This window comes from Polyergus mexicanus, unplaced genomic scaffold (assembly GCF_030449975.1).
Source record: "Polyergus mexicanus isolate NDT 795.1 unplaced genomic scaffold, iyPolMexi1.0 SCAF_3, whole genome shotgun sequence".
In the NCBI taxonomy this organism is placed as follows: Eukaryota; Metazoa; Arthropoda; class Insecta; order Hymenoptera; family Formicidae; genus Polyergus; species Polyergus mexicanus.
In genome coordinates, this window is record NW_027223323.1 from 9,209,618 (window position 1) to 9,228,663 (window position 19,046).

General features: G+C 32.0%; 1 protein-coding gene across 8 annotated transcripts in view; it reads right to left on the bottom strand.

The window, feature by feature from the left end:
* Positions 1-7,757: 7,757 nt before the first annotated feature.
* The window catches only part of P120ctn (adherens junction protein p120), a 36,103-nt gene continuing 24,814 nt past the window's right edge, over positions 7,758-19,046 (bottom strand). For 4 of the 8 annotated variants that reach the window (XM_070292963.1, XM_070292968.1, XM_070292961.1 and 1 more), the window contains 6 exons: positions 17,567-17,584; positions 16,619-16,932; positions 15,863-16,166; positions 15,603-15,741; positions 14,937-15,060; positions 7,758-12,341 (listed from right to left, as the gene is read on the bottom strand). In XM_070292963.1, coding sequence (XP_070149064.1) covers positions 12,063-12,341; positions 14,937-15,060; positions 15,603-15,741; positions 15,863-16,166; positions 16,619-16,932; positions 17,567-17,584 — 1,178 coding nt within the window. In that variant the 3' untranslated portion in view covers positions 7,758-12,062. The remainder of the gene's footprint in view (positions 12,342-14,936; positions 15,061-15,602; positions 15,742-15,862; positions 16,167-16,618; positions 16,933-17,566; positions 17,585-19,046) is intronic. The other 4 variants (XM_070292965.1, XM_070292964.1, XM_070292967.1 and 1 more) reach the window with 4 other exon arrangements.

Sequence of the window (19,046 nt, forward strand, 5' to 3'; positions counted from 1 at the left end):
TATCGCGCGTTTTTCCAAGTCTGTATTAAACTGTCACATAGGCGTCTCGAAAGTTTTAGAAACATTTTTATCGGCCTGGCCGTACTTTCGATGAAACTTTTCTTCGAAATTCGTTTTTCCGCATACGTGGTGACGGGGCACATGCGAAACAATTTCTATGCGATTGGAAACAAGCGAGTGTGAGACTCGCCTGATCGGGCGATACGAGCGAGATGCGATTACATGTGAGGAACGGATTTTACATTTGCAAATTGTCAATCCGCACGGCAATTCGCATCTTAATTAACAATTAGCCTTGCGCCGAACTAGTCTCGTTCCGTATACGCGAGTTTGCCTTTTATGGAATACAACTGAATAAAAAACCGCGCATTCTCCGCCCTTACGTCTCTGCTTTCCTTCTTTTTTTCTCTCGTGCAAAAAGTGAGCGATTCGCTCGCGAATTTCGTTATCTCGGCGACGAGAGCACTCGCTCGGACGGACACGCAATAAAATCGTAATCGAAGGGACGAAAGTCAAAAATGCGATTACGTGCCCTCTCTGCGAATATTTAATCTCCTTAGACCGCGCTCGTCTCTCTGGTTTCTGACGAAAAATACATATTTCCCCAACGAGCTTTAATTATTTAAGCACACAAAATTCTTTGGCGAATTTTTTGGCTATTTTTCGCTCTATTAAGTTTAAAACTTTTTTTATACATTTATATTCGTTGTATAGTCGTTGATTAAAACAAAATATTAAAACTAGCTTTCTTTTAAAATGCCAGAAAATGTATATTTTAAAAATATATAAAAAAATTTTAAATATTTAAAGATTACGATTAAATCTTTATAAATGTGATTTTTTTTTCTTTTTTTTGGGGGGGGGGAGGAGGGGCTTACTAATAAGTGTTGTAGAAGGATAGGAGACAAGAAAGATTGGAGCATAAAAAGACCAACACACACGTATCAGCGCAATTTAATTTTTTAATTGTTGTCAGTCGGATTTGAAATACACTAGTCGATTTTAATTATAATTATTATTGTATATACGTGAAACTCTTTCGAGAGATATAAATAATACAACGATAAAAGAATGACAATATATGCTGCCTTTTCTTTTCACACACAATCGTCTCTTAAAAATTGTACATATTACAATTCGCTTGAGTATTGCATACTCAATCGAGTCGCATGTGAAACACATGAATAAAATTATAGCGATAATTTTTATCTCCGGCGAGTTTTTCCCAGGGATGAGACGAGGGAGAGGTTTGTTTTCTCTTTCTTTTTTTTCTTCAATCCTTTGCAATTTTTTTCGCTTCCGTTATCAGAAGATTAAAACTATATTGATAATAATAATGACAGATCGATCGATGACACATCGACAATCAGGACACAATATCCTATAATATAATATAACGATTTTTTACGATATCTACTACTATACAGGGGCTTTACTGTAAAACACATAACTGTATATTTATGTCGATCAAAATGCTCGAAATTATCGTTGAATCCAGTACATTAAAAAAAAAAATATATATATATATTCCATTATTTTTTTTATTAAAAATGTATAAATCTTGGAATTCAAAAATTTTTAAAATTTTAAAATTTAAAAATTCTTGAATTTGCATACACGTTTGTGAATTAATTTCTCGTATCTAATAAAATGCCGAAGAAAGATTGAGATTGAATTTAGATATGCTATAAGATTTTGGATTTATAAGTTTTTAATCCATGTATCTTCGAATTTAACATATCTTCGATCCATTCTTGATCTTAGAGATTCATCGATTTTGAGCATTTTAATTCTTGTGTGGATTCTTCATATTTTTCATACTACTTTTATAACATAATTATAATGATAATTTGCGTCACAAGAAGATATTGCGAGATATTCTTGGACGACCATATAATATAAATATAACGTACAATCTATGACTATGGAAGATGGACGATCCTGATTATCGTGTGTATCTTACGTCTCTCGAATTCGCGTACAATTAATCCTCTCCCCCCCCCCCCCTCTCATCCCCTGCGTATCATCGCCTATTTTAATAATTAATACTAAACGCGTGATGGGAAGGGGGAGGGTGAAGGTTTTCTAATACATCTAAGATGCACACCCATGCTTATTTAATGCTCCGTTAATTTAAATACGTATGCAGCACAATAGACTATCATTTCTTCTATTCGTTAATGCGCGTGTTATATGTGTGTAATGGTATGTGTGTGTGTCAGCATGATTTTTTTTTTATCTTTGCCCCTTTCCTCCTTCCTTCTTTTTATTCCTTCTCGCTTTCTCTTTGAGCTTTTAAATGACCCCGAGGATCGGATCATGTATGTCGAGTTATTTAAAAATCATTCTTCTCGTGTCGCAATCTTTTTTTCTTTCTTAAATCGATGATGCATTTGATGGAGGCCGGTAGCCCCTTTTTACGTATCGCGTATAAGATACGAGGCGAGAGATATATATTCGGTCCTTCGTCCTGCCTGTCCATGTTTAATGTCTAAAATAGTGATCGAAATCTTGGCAAGTTCAGATTTTCTCGTAATAGAAAAGGATCTCTGCGCTTATTCGAAACGATGATAAATCTATCCGTTATTTATAACATTGAGTCAACTGTTCGAAATTACGACGATCGCGATTCCTCTAATCTTTAATTCCGATCCAGGCTACAAGGAAAAATGATAATGATCGCACAGGATTTGTTCTTTTTTTTTGTTTTTCTTTTCTTTTAATGCTATCAGTCTTTCAAACCGCCAGCGATTGACAGTGATGACAATTGGTAGATGCGTGGAATGAGTCGATCATAAAACAAAAAGTTATTTTGTGAAAAATGTAGGAAAAAATCGTCCGGGAAACGTAGATAATTTTCCCGTTTAAGAATTAATTTTCTGCCAACGTTAACTAAATGTTCCTCTTTTTTTTTTTAGGCCGACGATTTCTTTAGCGAAATTGATCAGAGTTCCGCGCGATCTTGGAATGCGATTATGTAATTAAAAAATAATTGTAATTACTTTCTATAAATGGCTGTGTGTTTGGTGTCGAAATTCGAAGCGACAGATAATTGTGATGGACGATCGCGGCTTAATTAATTAGGTCGTTATTTTGAGAGATGTCAGAAATCGACATCGCGCGGAACTTAACTCTGATCCTTCCCGCGCGAATAAAGTTCATTGAAATAACAAGAATGTACAAGAATCAGGCAATCGAATCGATACGTATTAACTGAACGATGCCGAGAAAGATAGATAGATAGATAAGAGAATAGATATCGATGTCCCAAATTGGTCAAAATCGATGGAAGAAATCTGGGAGTAACTTTATGTGAATCATAAAAAATTGTATCTCATCTTTCGCTGCTATAAATAACATTCGACAAACATTTTTGACTGATAATTATTATATTATGAATTAATTTGATAATAAAATTTTCAAATAAAATAATTATCAAACTTTTGAAAATATTTTTTAAATTTAATAATATTATTGTTATAAGTATTTAATAACATAAAATATATTTTTAGAATAATAGTAATAAATAAAAAAATTTACAATAATTAAGATTGAAGGAGTAATGTAAAATGAGATACTACTCGCATATCAATTCTCTTTTCTTGCTAGAAATCCATATTAAAATATCAAATAAATTTAATCGCACCGAGAAATGAGCGTATTAAAAAATGAATTATTTTGTTCATGAAATCTCGTAAGGACTGCAGTCGGTCCTCTGAGTTGCAATATTTACAATCGATGGGATTATCAAAGGTAGAGCGATTATACGTATACAATATGCATGAATAAAATATGTGTCTTCGTGATAACAATTAGTTTTTGCATTCGAAGATAATGACAGATGATGGCGAAACAAAATTCTGTTAAGCACTATATATAAGGTGTCCGCAAAATGCCTAAAGAAATTATATATACCTACGCCAAAGATGTATAACATATATATATATAGTTATCTTGTTAAAAATGTATATATTACAAATTTCTCGAAGATAATTTAAAAATAATACAGTAAAAATGAAACGACCCATTATCGAGACGTTCTGTGAGCAATTGAAAATGCAAAATAATTGCAAAATTCTCATGTTGCATAAAAACTCGAACGATTATCGCCTGTACTGTGAACAGGATGTCGCCCTTCGTAAACGGTTTATATAAACGCGAATGACTTTATGCGTCAAGTGTGAGCACTTGCAGTCGGAAGGCCCAACAATCGGATTCTTTTCGGACGAGACGTAGCAGCGAGATAAATAAGCAATTGTTAAATCCACTTTTGCCTACCGTTTTTATATACCGTGGATGTTCAATAGACGGCCGATTCAATAGACAGCTTCCGGCTGTATCTAACCGACAATTGTGCGATAGATGAAACGATATTATTCGGATGGTAGCGGGAATTTTTAAACGCTACCTCTAGCAAGCAACTCCATTATTGGATCTTACTTTCTCTCGCATTTTTTATGCCGAGTGTTCAATAATAATCACGTTCAATAGAATCGAAAATAGACGTGAGAATGAAACAATACTCCTCTGCTTGAATGTTGAAACCCTCTGTTATCTCTTTTATTAATCTTTTAATGCCCATTGAATGTGTTCGTCGTTATTTATATATATATATATATATATATATATATATATATATTTTTTTTTTCTTTCAGAAAGTTGAGATTTTTTTATATATAATTTTAGGCATTATTAAAGTATTCAACGAGTATCTTCAAACAAGTATTTTCTCTATGAATGATATAATAATATATAATTATATATTAATTATTACTGCCTCATTGGTTCGATAAAGTACATATTTGATAGCTTGTTTGTATATATAATATATGTATGTATGTGTGCGGTTCTCAACAACTCAATATTATATATTAAAGTATATAATACGTACTTATTAACACCCGTTTGCTTCTTAAAGATCTCAATATACTATATTTGATACATAATATCAACTTTTTTCTAGCATCGCGCGTGCAATGTAATATGTAGTAATTAAGTATATATTATCATTTAATAATTACAGCCGACTGTGTCAGTTTAAAAACATCCGATTGTTAGGTCTTTTCGCTAGTGTCAGCTTCACCCTTTTTTTCGAGGCTCATCTTTTCAAATCGAAAAGATCGCCCTCATTTAAATATTAAAGACTTAATCCGACAGTGGTATCGCGATGGTGGAAAATTAGGTCGCCTTCTTTCCTCAATTTGTGTGCGATATGTGATTAAAAATAAAAAGCATTAATAATAAAATAAGTTTAATTAAATTAATTTTATAAAATTTTAATAAAATTACACTTCTAATTACTTTAGATATAAATATATAAAAGATATTAGATATACACAAAAATGAGGGAATAGTGAAATATAAATATAATAAAATTGCATATCATTTAAATATATAAAAATAATAACAAACTTCGAAATTTTTATTTATTTTTTTTTTCAAAGCGTGATTATTTTTATTTTATTTTTTTGTGAACAATTGCTTAATTATGATTCACAAAATTTAATTGTGATTTATAAATATATTGTTGAAGAATTAAATATAGTTAAGAAGATTAAATTATATATATTATGATTTCGCAGAGAAAAAAATGTGAAGAAAAAAATTAATCCATTGATACCATTGCCGGTTTAAAAGTGATAAATTATTATGTATCATTCATCACATATTCGTATAAATTCTACATTTTTATGTCGCCTTTTTATCCAATCCTGCAGAGCTGTCTTTTTCTCTCTCTCTCTCTCTCTCTTTCTCATTACTCGAAACACGTTTATATTCTTATAAAATCTCCATTGTTTTTTATACGTGTTCTCAAAAGTTGTGTCTCGTTCTTTTCTTTCTATCTTAATTTCTCTGTATTTCGTAAAAAATTATAAACGCCGGAGAGTTACGCGGGAGTACAGTAGTATACACACAAGGAATGAAAAGCGGATATCAAAACCTCGGTTTAGCCATTGATCAATCGATCGATCGGTAAATCTCGATTGCTGTAATCTTGACATTCGCGGTGCTCGAGGAGAAAAATCCCGCAGTGCTTTCGAGTTCGAAAATTGAATTTTAAAAAGCCTTGAAACGCATTAATAGATGTTCAAGTGTCTTATAAAGATATTTAACGTATTATCTTTGCTAATAAATAAATATATAATCAGGATATATAGTAAAATAAGTGAATAATTATTAATATTTAATATATAGGAATATAGTTAATATTAATAAAATTTGGTCAGTATTTTGAAATTTATACCTCGATCTACGAGAAATTAATGTAAAACGCATACAATATTTGTAACATCGTAATTATTTATTACGAGCGCACAAATATGTTGCATCGGGGTCTGTCTATTCGTCTGAATATTCGCATCAATTAATCTCCTCGACGGCGACGACGGGCTCTATTGAGACGTCTAGAACGCGACTCCGCGCTCTTTGTAGCACGATGTAGTATCAAAATTCATAGAAACGGCGAGGTCCATTCGTCGCATGTACCTTTTATCGCACAAGTATGCAGTATAAAATTCTACAATTCTAGAAAAACATGAGGTCCAAAAATTGCGCGCGACCGAGGAGACAAATATGTGCGAAGACTACGTTTGATTTCCTATCACGATACATATATTTATATATATATATATATATATATATATATATATATATATATATATATATATATATATATTTTTTTTTTCCCCACGGGATTTTCGACACTCGAATGCACACGAAATTTTTTATCAGCTGTTAGGATTATCATGTCGCTTCCATCATATTTCAAGAATGTTTTTATACACGCGAATTTATATTCATAATTAAATTAATAATAACTTTCAATTATACATCTGCGATATTTTGTCTGTGAGATTTTTTTCTGTAATATTCTTGTATGAAAATTTTTATTTAAAAATCTACAACCTTTCAGAAGAAAAATTAAAAGAAAAAAAAAATTGCGATTATCCCTTTAAAAAAGGAGTTTATATTTTAGAATAAAAAATATTTATATAAAAAAAAAAAATTTTGTTAACTACAATAGAATTTATAACTCTAGATTTCTTGCATATTAAAATTTCCCAGTGATTTTCAAAGAATATGAAATTTAAGCATGCGTTTGAGAACTTCGAAATTTGTTTGATTAAAAATCTTAGAAAAATAAAAAAGTTTTGTAAAAAATGCTTACTTTCGCGGATCAATTATTATATAAGGAGGAAAAGAAGCGATTCGAGTAAAGATACACGAGCAATGAGTGCCGGTGCGATCGATCGACCTCGAGACTACATCGTGTCTCGCTGTCAAATGGTCCAAAATCTTCTAAGGATCACGCCAAGTATCGGTATATAATACGTATGGCACTTACTAAAAATCACGCTGTGTTATCACGAGCGCAACGGATCTGCTAGCCAGTCCGAGCGAGCGATAAGCTCGAAGGTTCCTCTTCTCTCTCTCATCTAACCGGAGAGAGACATCAGTCAGCTCGTTCGAGAGTACGATTTCACGATATTTTTTTTCAACTTGCGCATAACACGTGACATCCGCCCGTCGTCCGAGATGGAAATGATCGTATGGAGTTGACCCGCGATGTTACCGGATATTGCTTTCCACAGTATGTCCAGATTGTTTGTTCGGCAACTCTATTTAGTCGAACGAAAAAAATCGGAGAAATAAAAGCGCAAAACGAGAGACACGAGATGATGACGTAAAAGGATTGCATAAAAGAAAATAATGATCGTATATTGTTCGGAAATTGCTAAAACCTGTTTTTTTTTTTTTTTTTTTTTTTAGCTCAAAATAAGGGAAATATATTTCGGATAATATCTTAAAACTAAAATGTACAAGAGTTATCGAATGAAGAATACACGGCAAATATAGGAATAATAAATTAAACCATCTTACTCTTCGTAAAATTTGATTCGTTTCTGGGAGAAAAAAAAAAAAAAAAAAAAAAAAAACTAGATATAACGCGTTTTGAAAAAAAATATCTATATAAACAGCTTACATCAAATAATTATAATAATCGAATAATTATAATTATCGAATTATTTTCGCGAATAATATGTATATATATCTTTCCCTAAAGATTTATATAATACGTATTATATTAAGATACTATCTGATAAAATCTTCGTAGAAAATTTGTCGTGCGGTAATATAAAAATACTGTACAAAAATTAAATTATATAGGAAATAAATTTCACCTCTCCACAAACTCACCACCAACATTTCCATTTCTATATACGTTACGGATGGTACGGTTCACATTTCTCTGCGCTCAATTCCCCTCGAGAACATCGCTACGGAATAAAGTGCGTAGTATGTGATAGAATAACGCTTTTTTTATACAGTCGTCCTGACGACAATCGTCCCCCTTGACAGTATCAACTAATCTCGTCGTGTGAAATTTATTAACTCAACATTAATTAACGATTATTGATAATCGAAACTGAAATTTCCATAGGCGTTATCAGAATGTCAATTCTTATATTACAATATAATTCAGAATATATTCGTAGATTAATAATTGTTATATATCTAAATTATAATGTAATGTAAGAATTTTTATATATATATAAAAAAAAATATATATACTACATAATTTTTTAAAACAGTGTGACTCTGACGCAATCCTATTTTCTCGCGCGATCGAAAACGTGACTTTGCCGTGGCATCAATGTTAATAATAGTTTTTAAACAATCGACACGACGAGAAAGGTTGATCGTGGATAAACGACCGTCGTCTGGCATGATTTTTACGGAGAGAAGCTATTGTTCCATGTGTGTTCCTCTCTTTCTGATCAACTGTCGTAATATTATTTTAAGAAATAGAGAACAGGGATATATTTTATATCTATAATATGTATATCGACTAATTAATATGCCACCTCTCGTAACCATCGAATAACGTTAACATAATCTCTCTCTCTCTCTCTCTCTCTCTCTCTCGTTATACTCGCATGCGATATTGTGGCTGCCACACGTGTTCATGGGCTTGACGTACATTGGTCTCTTGCTCGCTAATTATACCTACGGTAATTGTGTCATTAGCAATAGTAATGGCTCTCGGGCGCCACTGATCGATCGCGGATTGCGTTCCAGGACAAAATATCAAGATTCACAATTATCACGTCACATGAGCTCGCGTCCTATCACATTATACAGTATATTATAATATTAATAATGGATCAATAGCGCATTAATAGCATTGATAATTATTAATTAATAATGTTGCTGTATTGATTTGTTGAGATCTATTCCGATTTATATTTTCATGTCTTATATTTTAATAATTTGTATATATATATATATATATTGATCATTTTTCAAATAATTTATTTGTGTAGAGCAATATTGCGTGGAATTTTCAAATTATCAGAAAGAGCAAAAAGTATGATATTCTTTCTACTAATGCCTCTGATCAATACGACATTTTTATAAAATAAAATATATGAGAAATTAAAAAAAAAACGTATAAAAAATAAATATGTAAAATGTACAAAAAAATAAAATATATATTTTTTTTCTCTCTCTAATGTAAAATACATCATTTAAATCTCTATGTATAATTTAAATTACATGTTTGTCCAATTCTTTCTTTTTTTTCTTTTTTTTTTTTTAATATAAATAAAATTAAATCTAACACGTATATCTTGGCCGTTCGACGATATAACGCGACTTGATAAGACATGAGCTCGCGTATACGCGATAACAGTCTGTCCCTTTATCTTGATACACGCAACTTTTATGTGCACGAGAACAGGATTCATACGCACTTTAAAAGTGTATTTCTCAAAGTCACACGCGTTGCAAAAGTGCAGCAGCTCGTAATAAATCAGCATCCTTGTGCCACACCCACAGCCTCAAAGTTTACATAATACAGTCATATACGCTAAACTCTGTATCAGTGTGTCGCCAGCATATATATATATATATATATATATATATATATATATATATATATATGTCTTGTATATTTTATAATAGGCGCTCGTATACGTACGACGATTGGTGGGCATTCAAGTATTACAAAGAAGCAAGTGTGCAAATGCAATCTTTCTTACAATGGTAACGAGATTAATTATTTATCGATTTTTACGATATTTCTTCATAATTGCGCTAACGGAGGTATATACATCCTTTTTTCTTTAAATTAAATGCCACTCTCTTTCGCGGGAATTGTGCAAGAACCTCGAGACAAATTCAAATCCAATCGAATAATTACAACAGCTATTGAATAATGACGTCGTCATCATGATTATAATAATCATCGAATAATTCGTCGAATAACTGTAATAATCACCGAAAAGTGTCCTGCGATCGTGCTTGTTCAATTTAATAGTTCTACGCGCGTATGTTCTACGAAAAGGAATATATATCCCCATAAACTATCAAGTTGCATAAAAAATCACGGGTGATCCTTCTTTCAAGTCGCTTCTCTCTATCTCTTCTTTTATTATTATTATTTTTTTTTTATTATAATGCTTACATAGACATGCCTATTCTTAGCACCTTAGCCTGTACCTCGCGATGATCGGTATACGTCCTCTTTTTCTTTTATCGCCTCTAACACATCACCTTAAAATATACACTTATACGTTTCTGGTGTTTATGTGCTTGTGTATATATACGGTGCCGTATGTATAATATATTTACGCAGTTATATATATTAATTTAGAATTGTGCAATGAGGGTATTTAGAGCCATTAGTGCGACTACTGCTGCGGATGTGGTTGGACGATGTCGTTCTCTCTCTTTCTCTTTTTTTTTTCACACTCACACTTTCTCTCTCTCTCTCTCTCTTTCTCGTTAATATCGTATATCGAGATTGCGGATGCATCCACAGATGGATTTTCGCGTTTGCCGGATCGGTATATTCGGTGGGCACGACTCGTTCGTTCTTTGTTCCCTTTCGATTTTGCGAAAAATGCGTTAGCGCAATGCCAATTCCAAGATCGATCGAAGCTTCTCCTCCTCTCTCTTGCAATTCAAGTATATTTAATCAAAATATGTTCGAGATATTTTAATTTATCTCAGGCACGAGCCTTTTTAATATCTCAATCCCCTTCCTCCTTTCCCAGCTATTTAAAGTCAGTGCCGTTATAAGACGATGTGAGAGATCGTGGAGAAAGGGTTTCTACGTCCTTGAAAGCAAGATAGAACGATCGTTCGCGATTTATTAGCGATCGGATTTTCAGATTCATCGCTTCAGTTTCTATCCGAGCAGACGGATCTTCCAAATCTACTCGTCGTATTTTCGTGCGTATTCTCGATTTACTAGCACTAAAAAAGATATTAAAACATAAAAATTTTTTTTACAGCGCGATTTTTTATATCTTCGTCCTTTTTCTCGATTCGCTTTCGTTCGTTCATCGTCGATCAATTAAATCTCATCAGCTGCAATTTTATATATACATTTTCCTTTGTAAATTATCTTTAATTTCGGAAATGAATGTACACTTCACTTCCAATTTTATTCGAGTTGCCTAGTCATCCTAGCTTAGCTGCCATTCGTCATCTCGTTAATTAAATGAAATCCCGTTAAATCCGCGTCATCTTCGAGATTCCTCCTAATTATAACATGGACGTTTATTTCCAACGGCAAAGCGTAATAATATTTGACGTTTCCTTCTCCTTCGGAGAAAAACGCTTCGTCAACATACTTAAGATTACTTTCGCATTTAATACCACTCGCTCTCAATAACATTCCAAAGAAACTCTACTCGAGTACTTTCAGTTTACTTCCGATTCTCGATATTCTCATCTGAAAGCGTGCCACATCGAATATTTTCTCTATCTCCCGCAACGTTTTTCTCAAATAAATAAAATCCCCACGTTGTCCCTCTCGAGTCTACGCCAGAGAGTCCCGTGTGTCCCTGTTATATATTCCGGAAAAAACGCGATCGTCCTCGATAAGCTTAAATCTTCCGGATTTCGTTCGGACCTTCGACCGTCCCGTTGGTCCGCTACATTGACAGATTCAGAGGCAACGGCGGCGGTGGCGACGGCGGCAGCAACAGCTGTTCGAGGTTCCTGGCGAGATCCTTCTGGCGGTCCCGCGTAGAACCCGCTCGTAGGGCGCGTTATACCCAGGAATCGCCGGCAGCGGCGGCGGTCGAACTCGGCGGTGGCACTTGATTAGCCACCGTCGACGTCACCGACGGGGCACCGGTGCCATCCGGTACCATTCCAACCCCGTCCGGCATCCATTGACCGCCACCGCCACCGGATATCGCGACGCCACCACTACCGCCGGCCACTTGACCCACCTGGCCACCCTGGCCCACCCCCAGCTCGTACTGCCGCTTCTTTTTCTTCTCCAAGTTAACTTGCGCGTAGAGCGGCTCACCGGGTTTCGGCTGCTGCAACACACACAAGCCAACGGTTAGCCAGGTTCGCCGGTCGCGAGGGGGGGTGGGCGAAGGTGGGGGAGAGAACCGCGCGGCGCCTAGAACCTTCGGACGCTGAAAGAAGCTTAGACACTTTGGGGGATATTTTATAGACAGTGTACTCTCGATATATCGATCAAATATTCTCATATCCGACGGTTTTGCTCAAGCAATTTTCGAGGGAGCAAATTTTATCATTTTGAAAGAAAAAAAAAAAAAAAAAAAAAAAAAAAAAAAAAAAAATTACGAATAAATATTAGTTACAATCATCTTTCGCTAATCTTTTTTTTGATTATCTCTTATTTCTTGATTTCTAAATAAATGATCGAGAGTACATTGTAATGTCTAGGCAAGATTACGTGCAGATGTGATATGTGACCTTTATTTGCAATTAGGTATATATAGAAGCTAGCTAATATACATATTTTCAAGTGATCGTATTCTTTTTTTATTACACACTGCGCTCTAGTATTCTAAATATAATTTTATTCAGAATATAAATGTTCCGACGTGAGTAATGCATAGATGAAATACACGTGATATAAAGTTTATGAAGACGTGTGTGTGTATGCGTTTACTATAAAAATTATATATGATAGAATGAATAATGTGCGTGGTTTTATTCTTTTATGTGTGATAAAATATAAATGAGATTTTACATTAATATTATCTTTTTATATTATAAATCTTCAAGTTTTATTGAATAATATATTCTTACGTCATTGACAAATTAGAAAATTAAAAGAAAATTTACGAAGATGTGTTACATTATAATATCACTTAAAAAAAAAAAAATTTCACAAAATATACTGACAATGAGTTAGAAAAAGGATAATATAGTAAGTCTAAAAATTAAAATACTAATCTATTTAATCCTATATGGCATTGTATAAGCATGTTTAGTGTTGAATATCAATTATAAATCTGCGTATTTTAACTTACATATATATCAGTAATTTTCTAGACTTATATACAAAATCGGGTATACAATAAAGTGAGTCATCATAGATTACATAATAATTTAGTTGTAAATACATGTTATATTTCGCTAATAAAATCTAACTAAACAGTATGACAGACTAAAAATTGAATCGTAAATTGAATTCGCTTTCTAATTTCAGAGAGACATAATACTTGTATATATAATTTTATATAATTAATAAATTAATATATGAAACCATTTTTTTTTTTTTATATGTCGTTCGCTAAAGATTAAAATATATAATTGCTATTAATGTATGAAGGTGTTCGTTTAGGCAGTGATTTCATTAATGATTTTTTTTATCGTTGGTGTATAATATTGTGCGTTTCTTCGGAGACAGAAGTGTATAAAATGATGCGAATACATTGAATATCTTTGCGCTTTAGACCTATAACCGTTAATAGTAACATTGCGCGGTACGTTTCTAAGATTATATATGCGATATCTCTTCTTCTCTTTTGTAATTAACTTAATTAGTAATTGGAAAACTGTTATTAAAACCGTGCAAAAAGTTTCAGCATTTAGAAAGTGACTACGCGACGTTATTAAAAAGGGAGTTTGGTCCAGTTTCATGCGGTAATTCGTGTGAATGTTTTGCATAAATATTGTGTAAATTCTTATACAATCAGATTCGCATTCTACTAAATATCGTGTGAACGTGCTTTATATATGATGATTACTTTTAATTTTTGAATGTATATAGTAACGTTTATTATATCGAAAAGTGTTCACACACATTTTGGTGTATACAATTTGTCTTTTCTCTCTCTCTCTCTCTCTTTTTTTTTTGGCGTTACTCATCTTTAACAAAAAGTCTGCGTAACGAAAATAAAAATTTTGCAAGATGTAAAATATCGACGAAAATATAGAAAGTTGGTCACATTGACACGAATTATTCAATTAAATTGTGTACGATGGTATCTTTGACAAATTACAGTTATTACATATTTATTGTAGCTAAAAATTATGTAGTGACATTCATTCATTTTGGCACAATTAATTGCGCCACAAAGTAATCTCATTTTACGTGGATCTCTAACTGCTTTTTATCTCTGCACAACAATTTACAAATCTAAGCAGAGTTAAATGCGATATAAACGTTTAATGTACGATATATCCGGTAAAGAAGTGATGTCAAAAGATTACGACGATTTAATTCATGGAAAATATGGAAGAACTATGATGGCAACGAATAATCGAGATGTATAGAATAAAATTTCATCATTCACCGTAATATTTTCAAAGCAATAATAATTAAATTCACTATTCTTTGAAGGTAATAATAAAAAAATGTACATTTAAAATTAAAATGCAAATGAATTCTCGTAATATTGCGATTATTTTAAACATGAAATTTAATTAATTAAAAAACTGAATATTTTTATAGCTATAAATTTTCAAACGAGTGCTCTTTACTATTTGTTAAATATCAGTCGATGTAAAATTTTCTTTAAGACCGGCGATTTAATTTGCATATTATGCGCACGTGTATGTTTTTCTCTCGATAATATTCTATACTACAATATATTCTCTCTCTACGTGACGTGTATTTATATTTAGTGATGCTGTTAGTTATTGTTACTTACTGATTGATATATAGTAGGTCGACCGACATTATTCGAATTCATATTTGCTCGCTGGATTGTTCGATCCTCATATCTTGTGCTTCCCTGGCTCGCCATTGGTCGATTCAGAGTGCTGCAATCGTAGCTGTATTTTAACGTAGAATCGAGATGGTCGGAGAAATTTTATGAAGAGACTCCACATAACAAAAATCACGAAATAAATTTAATAAAATAGAAAATCATAAAAGGAAAATAAAAAAAAGAGCAGAGTCTCAGAAATAAAAAAGTACCAACAAAACACAAATTTATACTCAAAAAAATCAAATGAATCTAAAAATGATAATATAATAATATTTTTAATTGGCATACTAAATTTTTGACATTTTCGAAACAACATCATAAATATCATAATATGTAATATAAATAAAATTCGTCAAAAATAAAATGTACTAACAAAAATATAAAATTTAAATAATGTATAATAAGGAATACTTAAAATTAACTAAAAGTTTTTGTTTGGTCATCTATTCACAACACACGATTTACGGAATAACATTTTTTTGATTATAAATATTAAGTCGATAATTTTATATTATAATTTTGATATCTAATTATTCATAGATAGATTTGACTATATTTTGTACCTATTTAATTTTATTTATAGTTGTATTTATGAGCGATAATTACCTGTTAGCGTTATTGGGTGAATTAGGCCCTGAATTTCTGGCGGCGACGGTTTTCGTGACGAAATCTTGTTCCTTCCAACCATGCTTTTTATACACATCTCGTAGCTCTTGATGTTGCCACATGGTGAAGAGTACTTGTCCTAAAAATACGTATAAATTGAATAACTTTAATTAATCAGAATCACAATTAATCAAATCGATTATTTGACTCGCATATACGTATAATCGAATATTTATCTCAATCTAAATTCGTGCTCTTACCTGCAAATTTAAGGACACGTGGTGTGTATTTCTGGCGTTGCCTAGTGATGTTCATTAGTCTGTCGACACCGCCGGCATCGAGCAATGACCGCGAGAACTCGGCGTTCTTCTTGATGACCTCGTTTAATGTGGCGAGCACCGCGGCGATCGTGTCGTCGCTCGTGCCCTGATCGTGCTGATTATTTCCAGACGGAAGTTTCTGAATGAGATCCCTCATCGCGTACTTGCCTATTAGTTCCTTATTGCGTTGGTCTATCGCCAAATTCCTGAGCGCGGTCGCGACCGCGCATACTACTCGGTCCACCTGGTCACAGAAATCGTTTATGAGTGACAAGTTTAAAATTATTTTGGGAGATGGGGCAAAATATATAACTCAAAATATTTTGAATAATTATTATCAATAATTTATATCAATATTTATATAGTACGAATATAATTAAAATGTGTAGAAATAAATGTCAGAAATTTTTATTAAAATATTTTTATACATAAAACGATAGATATTAATTTAATGGCGCACCTACGATATGATACAAATAATAATTGAATAATTGAAAAAATATTTAATAATTTTTTAAATTGACTTTTAATCGATAATGTAATTTATAATTTAAAATTTAGTGTGTGTATATATATATATATATATATATATATATATATATATATATATATATATATGTATTATATTTTAAAAATTATATCTACTCTCTATAATATATATTATATTTCAATATTAATACACAGTGTGATTCATACCTCCATTCTTAAGAGTTCCACTAATATAGGGAGACCTTTCTCTTTGCGAACAGCCGCGCGAATTTCGATACTCGGCTGCCAGTAACAGGCGGCGAGATTTTGCAAGGCACCGGCTGCAGCCTCTAGTGTTTCCGGATTCGAGCATGTTTGCAAAAGACTAAGATACGATTGAACCACTTCCGGTTGCCAGAGCAATTCCATTCCTCTGACTGGTTCGGTTCGCGGATTTGTCGTACGTGACGCGGTGGTTTCCTTTTGGACCGGTTGACCGTCTTTCTTTTTCTTGCTACCGCCGAAACAACCCAGATTCTCACCTAAAGCAGAGAATGACAGAGAATTTATATTAATATATTGTAAGAAAATATATAAAAAAAATTATAAAATCACGAGATATATATATATATGTATATATATATTTTATTGATTTTCCTTTCTGAGTTTGTCATATTTATTTGTAGTTAATTATTGAATGTTGCTTTTATTTTTTGACAAGATTTCTTTTATTGCCTATTCTACGATAATCGCAATATAGTTAGAACAATATTGATTAATATTGATCAATATCGAGAAAAGTTCGACTTATGTGTTCCTAAGATGTCGAAATTCTATTTTTATATTTCTATCTAGCTAACCTACTAAATTAAATAAACTATTTATCTACTTAATAAAAGAAATTATAAATGAAACTGTAAACTATCTGCCATACTTTTTACAACAAGCTCGTTTGATTTGTCAGTCAATTTTACATTGAATTTTAGCGCAAAATAGACAGTGTATGCAGAAATATAAATTATTTGCTCGATAAGATAATAATTACGACTTCAAAATTAAAACAAAAACAAAAAAATTACAGGAATATATAAATTTAGCTAACGATGTAACAAAGCAAAGCATGCAACAATTATGCCTTTGAGTGAAAACTAATTATCGAAGGAAGAGGGGGCTTACCTTGACATAAACTGTATGCTAAAAAGATTGAAACACAGTTTAATCCATGCTGAACTAGGATTCGTAAAGAATTGATAAGATTCATAAATTATATTAAAAAAAATCTTTCTATAGGATTCGTATATAATGAACTATTATCTCAAAAAAATAAGAAGGTAAAAATAAAAAGTACAAACAAAGATATACAAATACAGGGTTGTCTTTGTGTATATATATTTCTGGACACACTGTATATATCTATCCGTTTCTAAAATAGTAAAATGCAAATTAATTGGTAGAAATCAAAAGATAATGTTATAATAAATTAATTATAAAAAATATCTCTTTGAAACATAAATTTATCTCTACGTAAACTATCTATTCTCTTGATTATAACGTTTTACTATCACCACTTTTCTAAGTACGTTATTTACGGTTTGCGGAGTTAATTTCGTCCTCGCGCCATCTGAAAACTTCCGATAAATCGATCCGAAAGTTTTAATCAAATTTCAATACGCTATATAAACTAACTATCTACAACTACTGCACCATAAAATATTAGACCGAGTGTCCGCGAAATACGAGTTTTTGATAAGATTGACTATAATTTCATCGGAAGCTATGTTAATTATGTTGAAGAGTAATTATAAATGTTTAATGACTTTTGCATACATAAATATTTTAGATGAAAATTGTAGGAATTTTAGAGCTTTAAATGCAAAGAAATGTGAAAAAATAGAAAGAGAGAATTATATTATAATTATAAAATAATTTTATAAATGTGTACGTTAATGACATTTCGAAAAATTATATATATTTCGTTTAAATTTAATACAATTATAAAACTTAGCGTAAGATAATAAATTTTATCTAAAAGCAACATATTTACATGATACTTTCGCGCGATAGCTAGAAAAGAGTATCCGCGGCAGAGAGGCTGCGTATCTCCTTGTGATCTAATTTTATGGTTGGTTTAAGGGGTGAATCATTTGTGCCTCCTCTCAGTCTATACACAACACACATACACGCACATATAATGAACTGCATCTACATGCATACCGAGGGAGACTCGTGCATGTTGCGGAAAAACATATTCGTTCCAAAAGCAAATCTCTCTCGAGAGATATTTTTTCCTCTCCCTATCACTGCAATTTATTTAAAGTAGTATGTTCATAATCGATTATGCAAATTTCACGATTGCATTAGATTTGTCAGTAATTACACGTGTCACTTTCAATATGGTGAATAATTAAGCGATCTAACGCGACTCGTCAAAAATTCGAGAAAGAAATAAAATTTTTAACTAAATTATATTAATTGCACGTTTATTCAGTCTTGATTTAATTGATTTATAAGAGATAACATTGTCTAATTTCCGACTCTCGCGTACATAATAATTTTTCTACATTTTTTATACGGTAATATATTTATCGATTAATTTTCCGGAAAGAAATAAAAGTGAAAATAAAAAATTAATTGAATGAATTTAAATCGTTGTGAG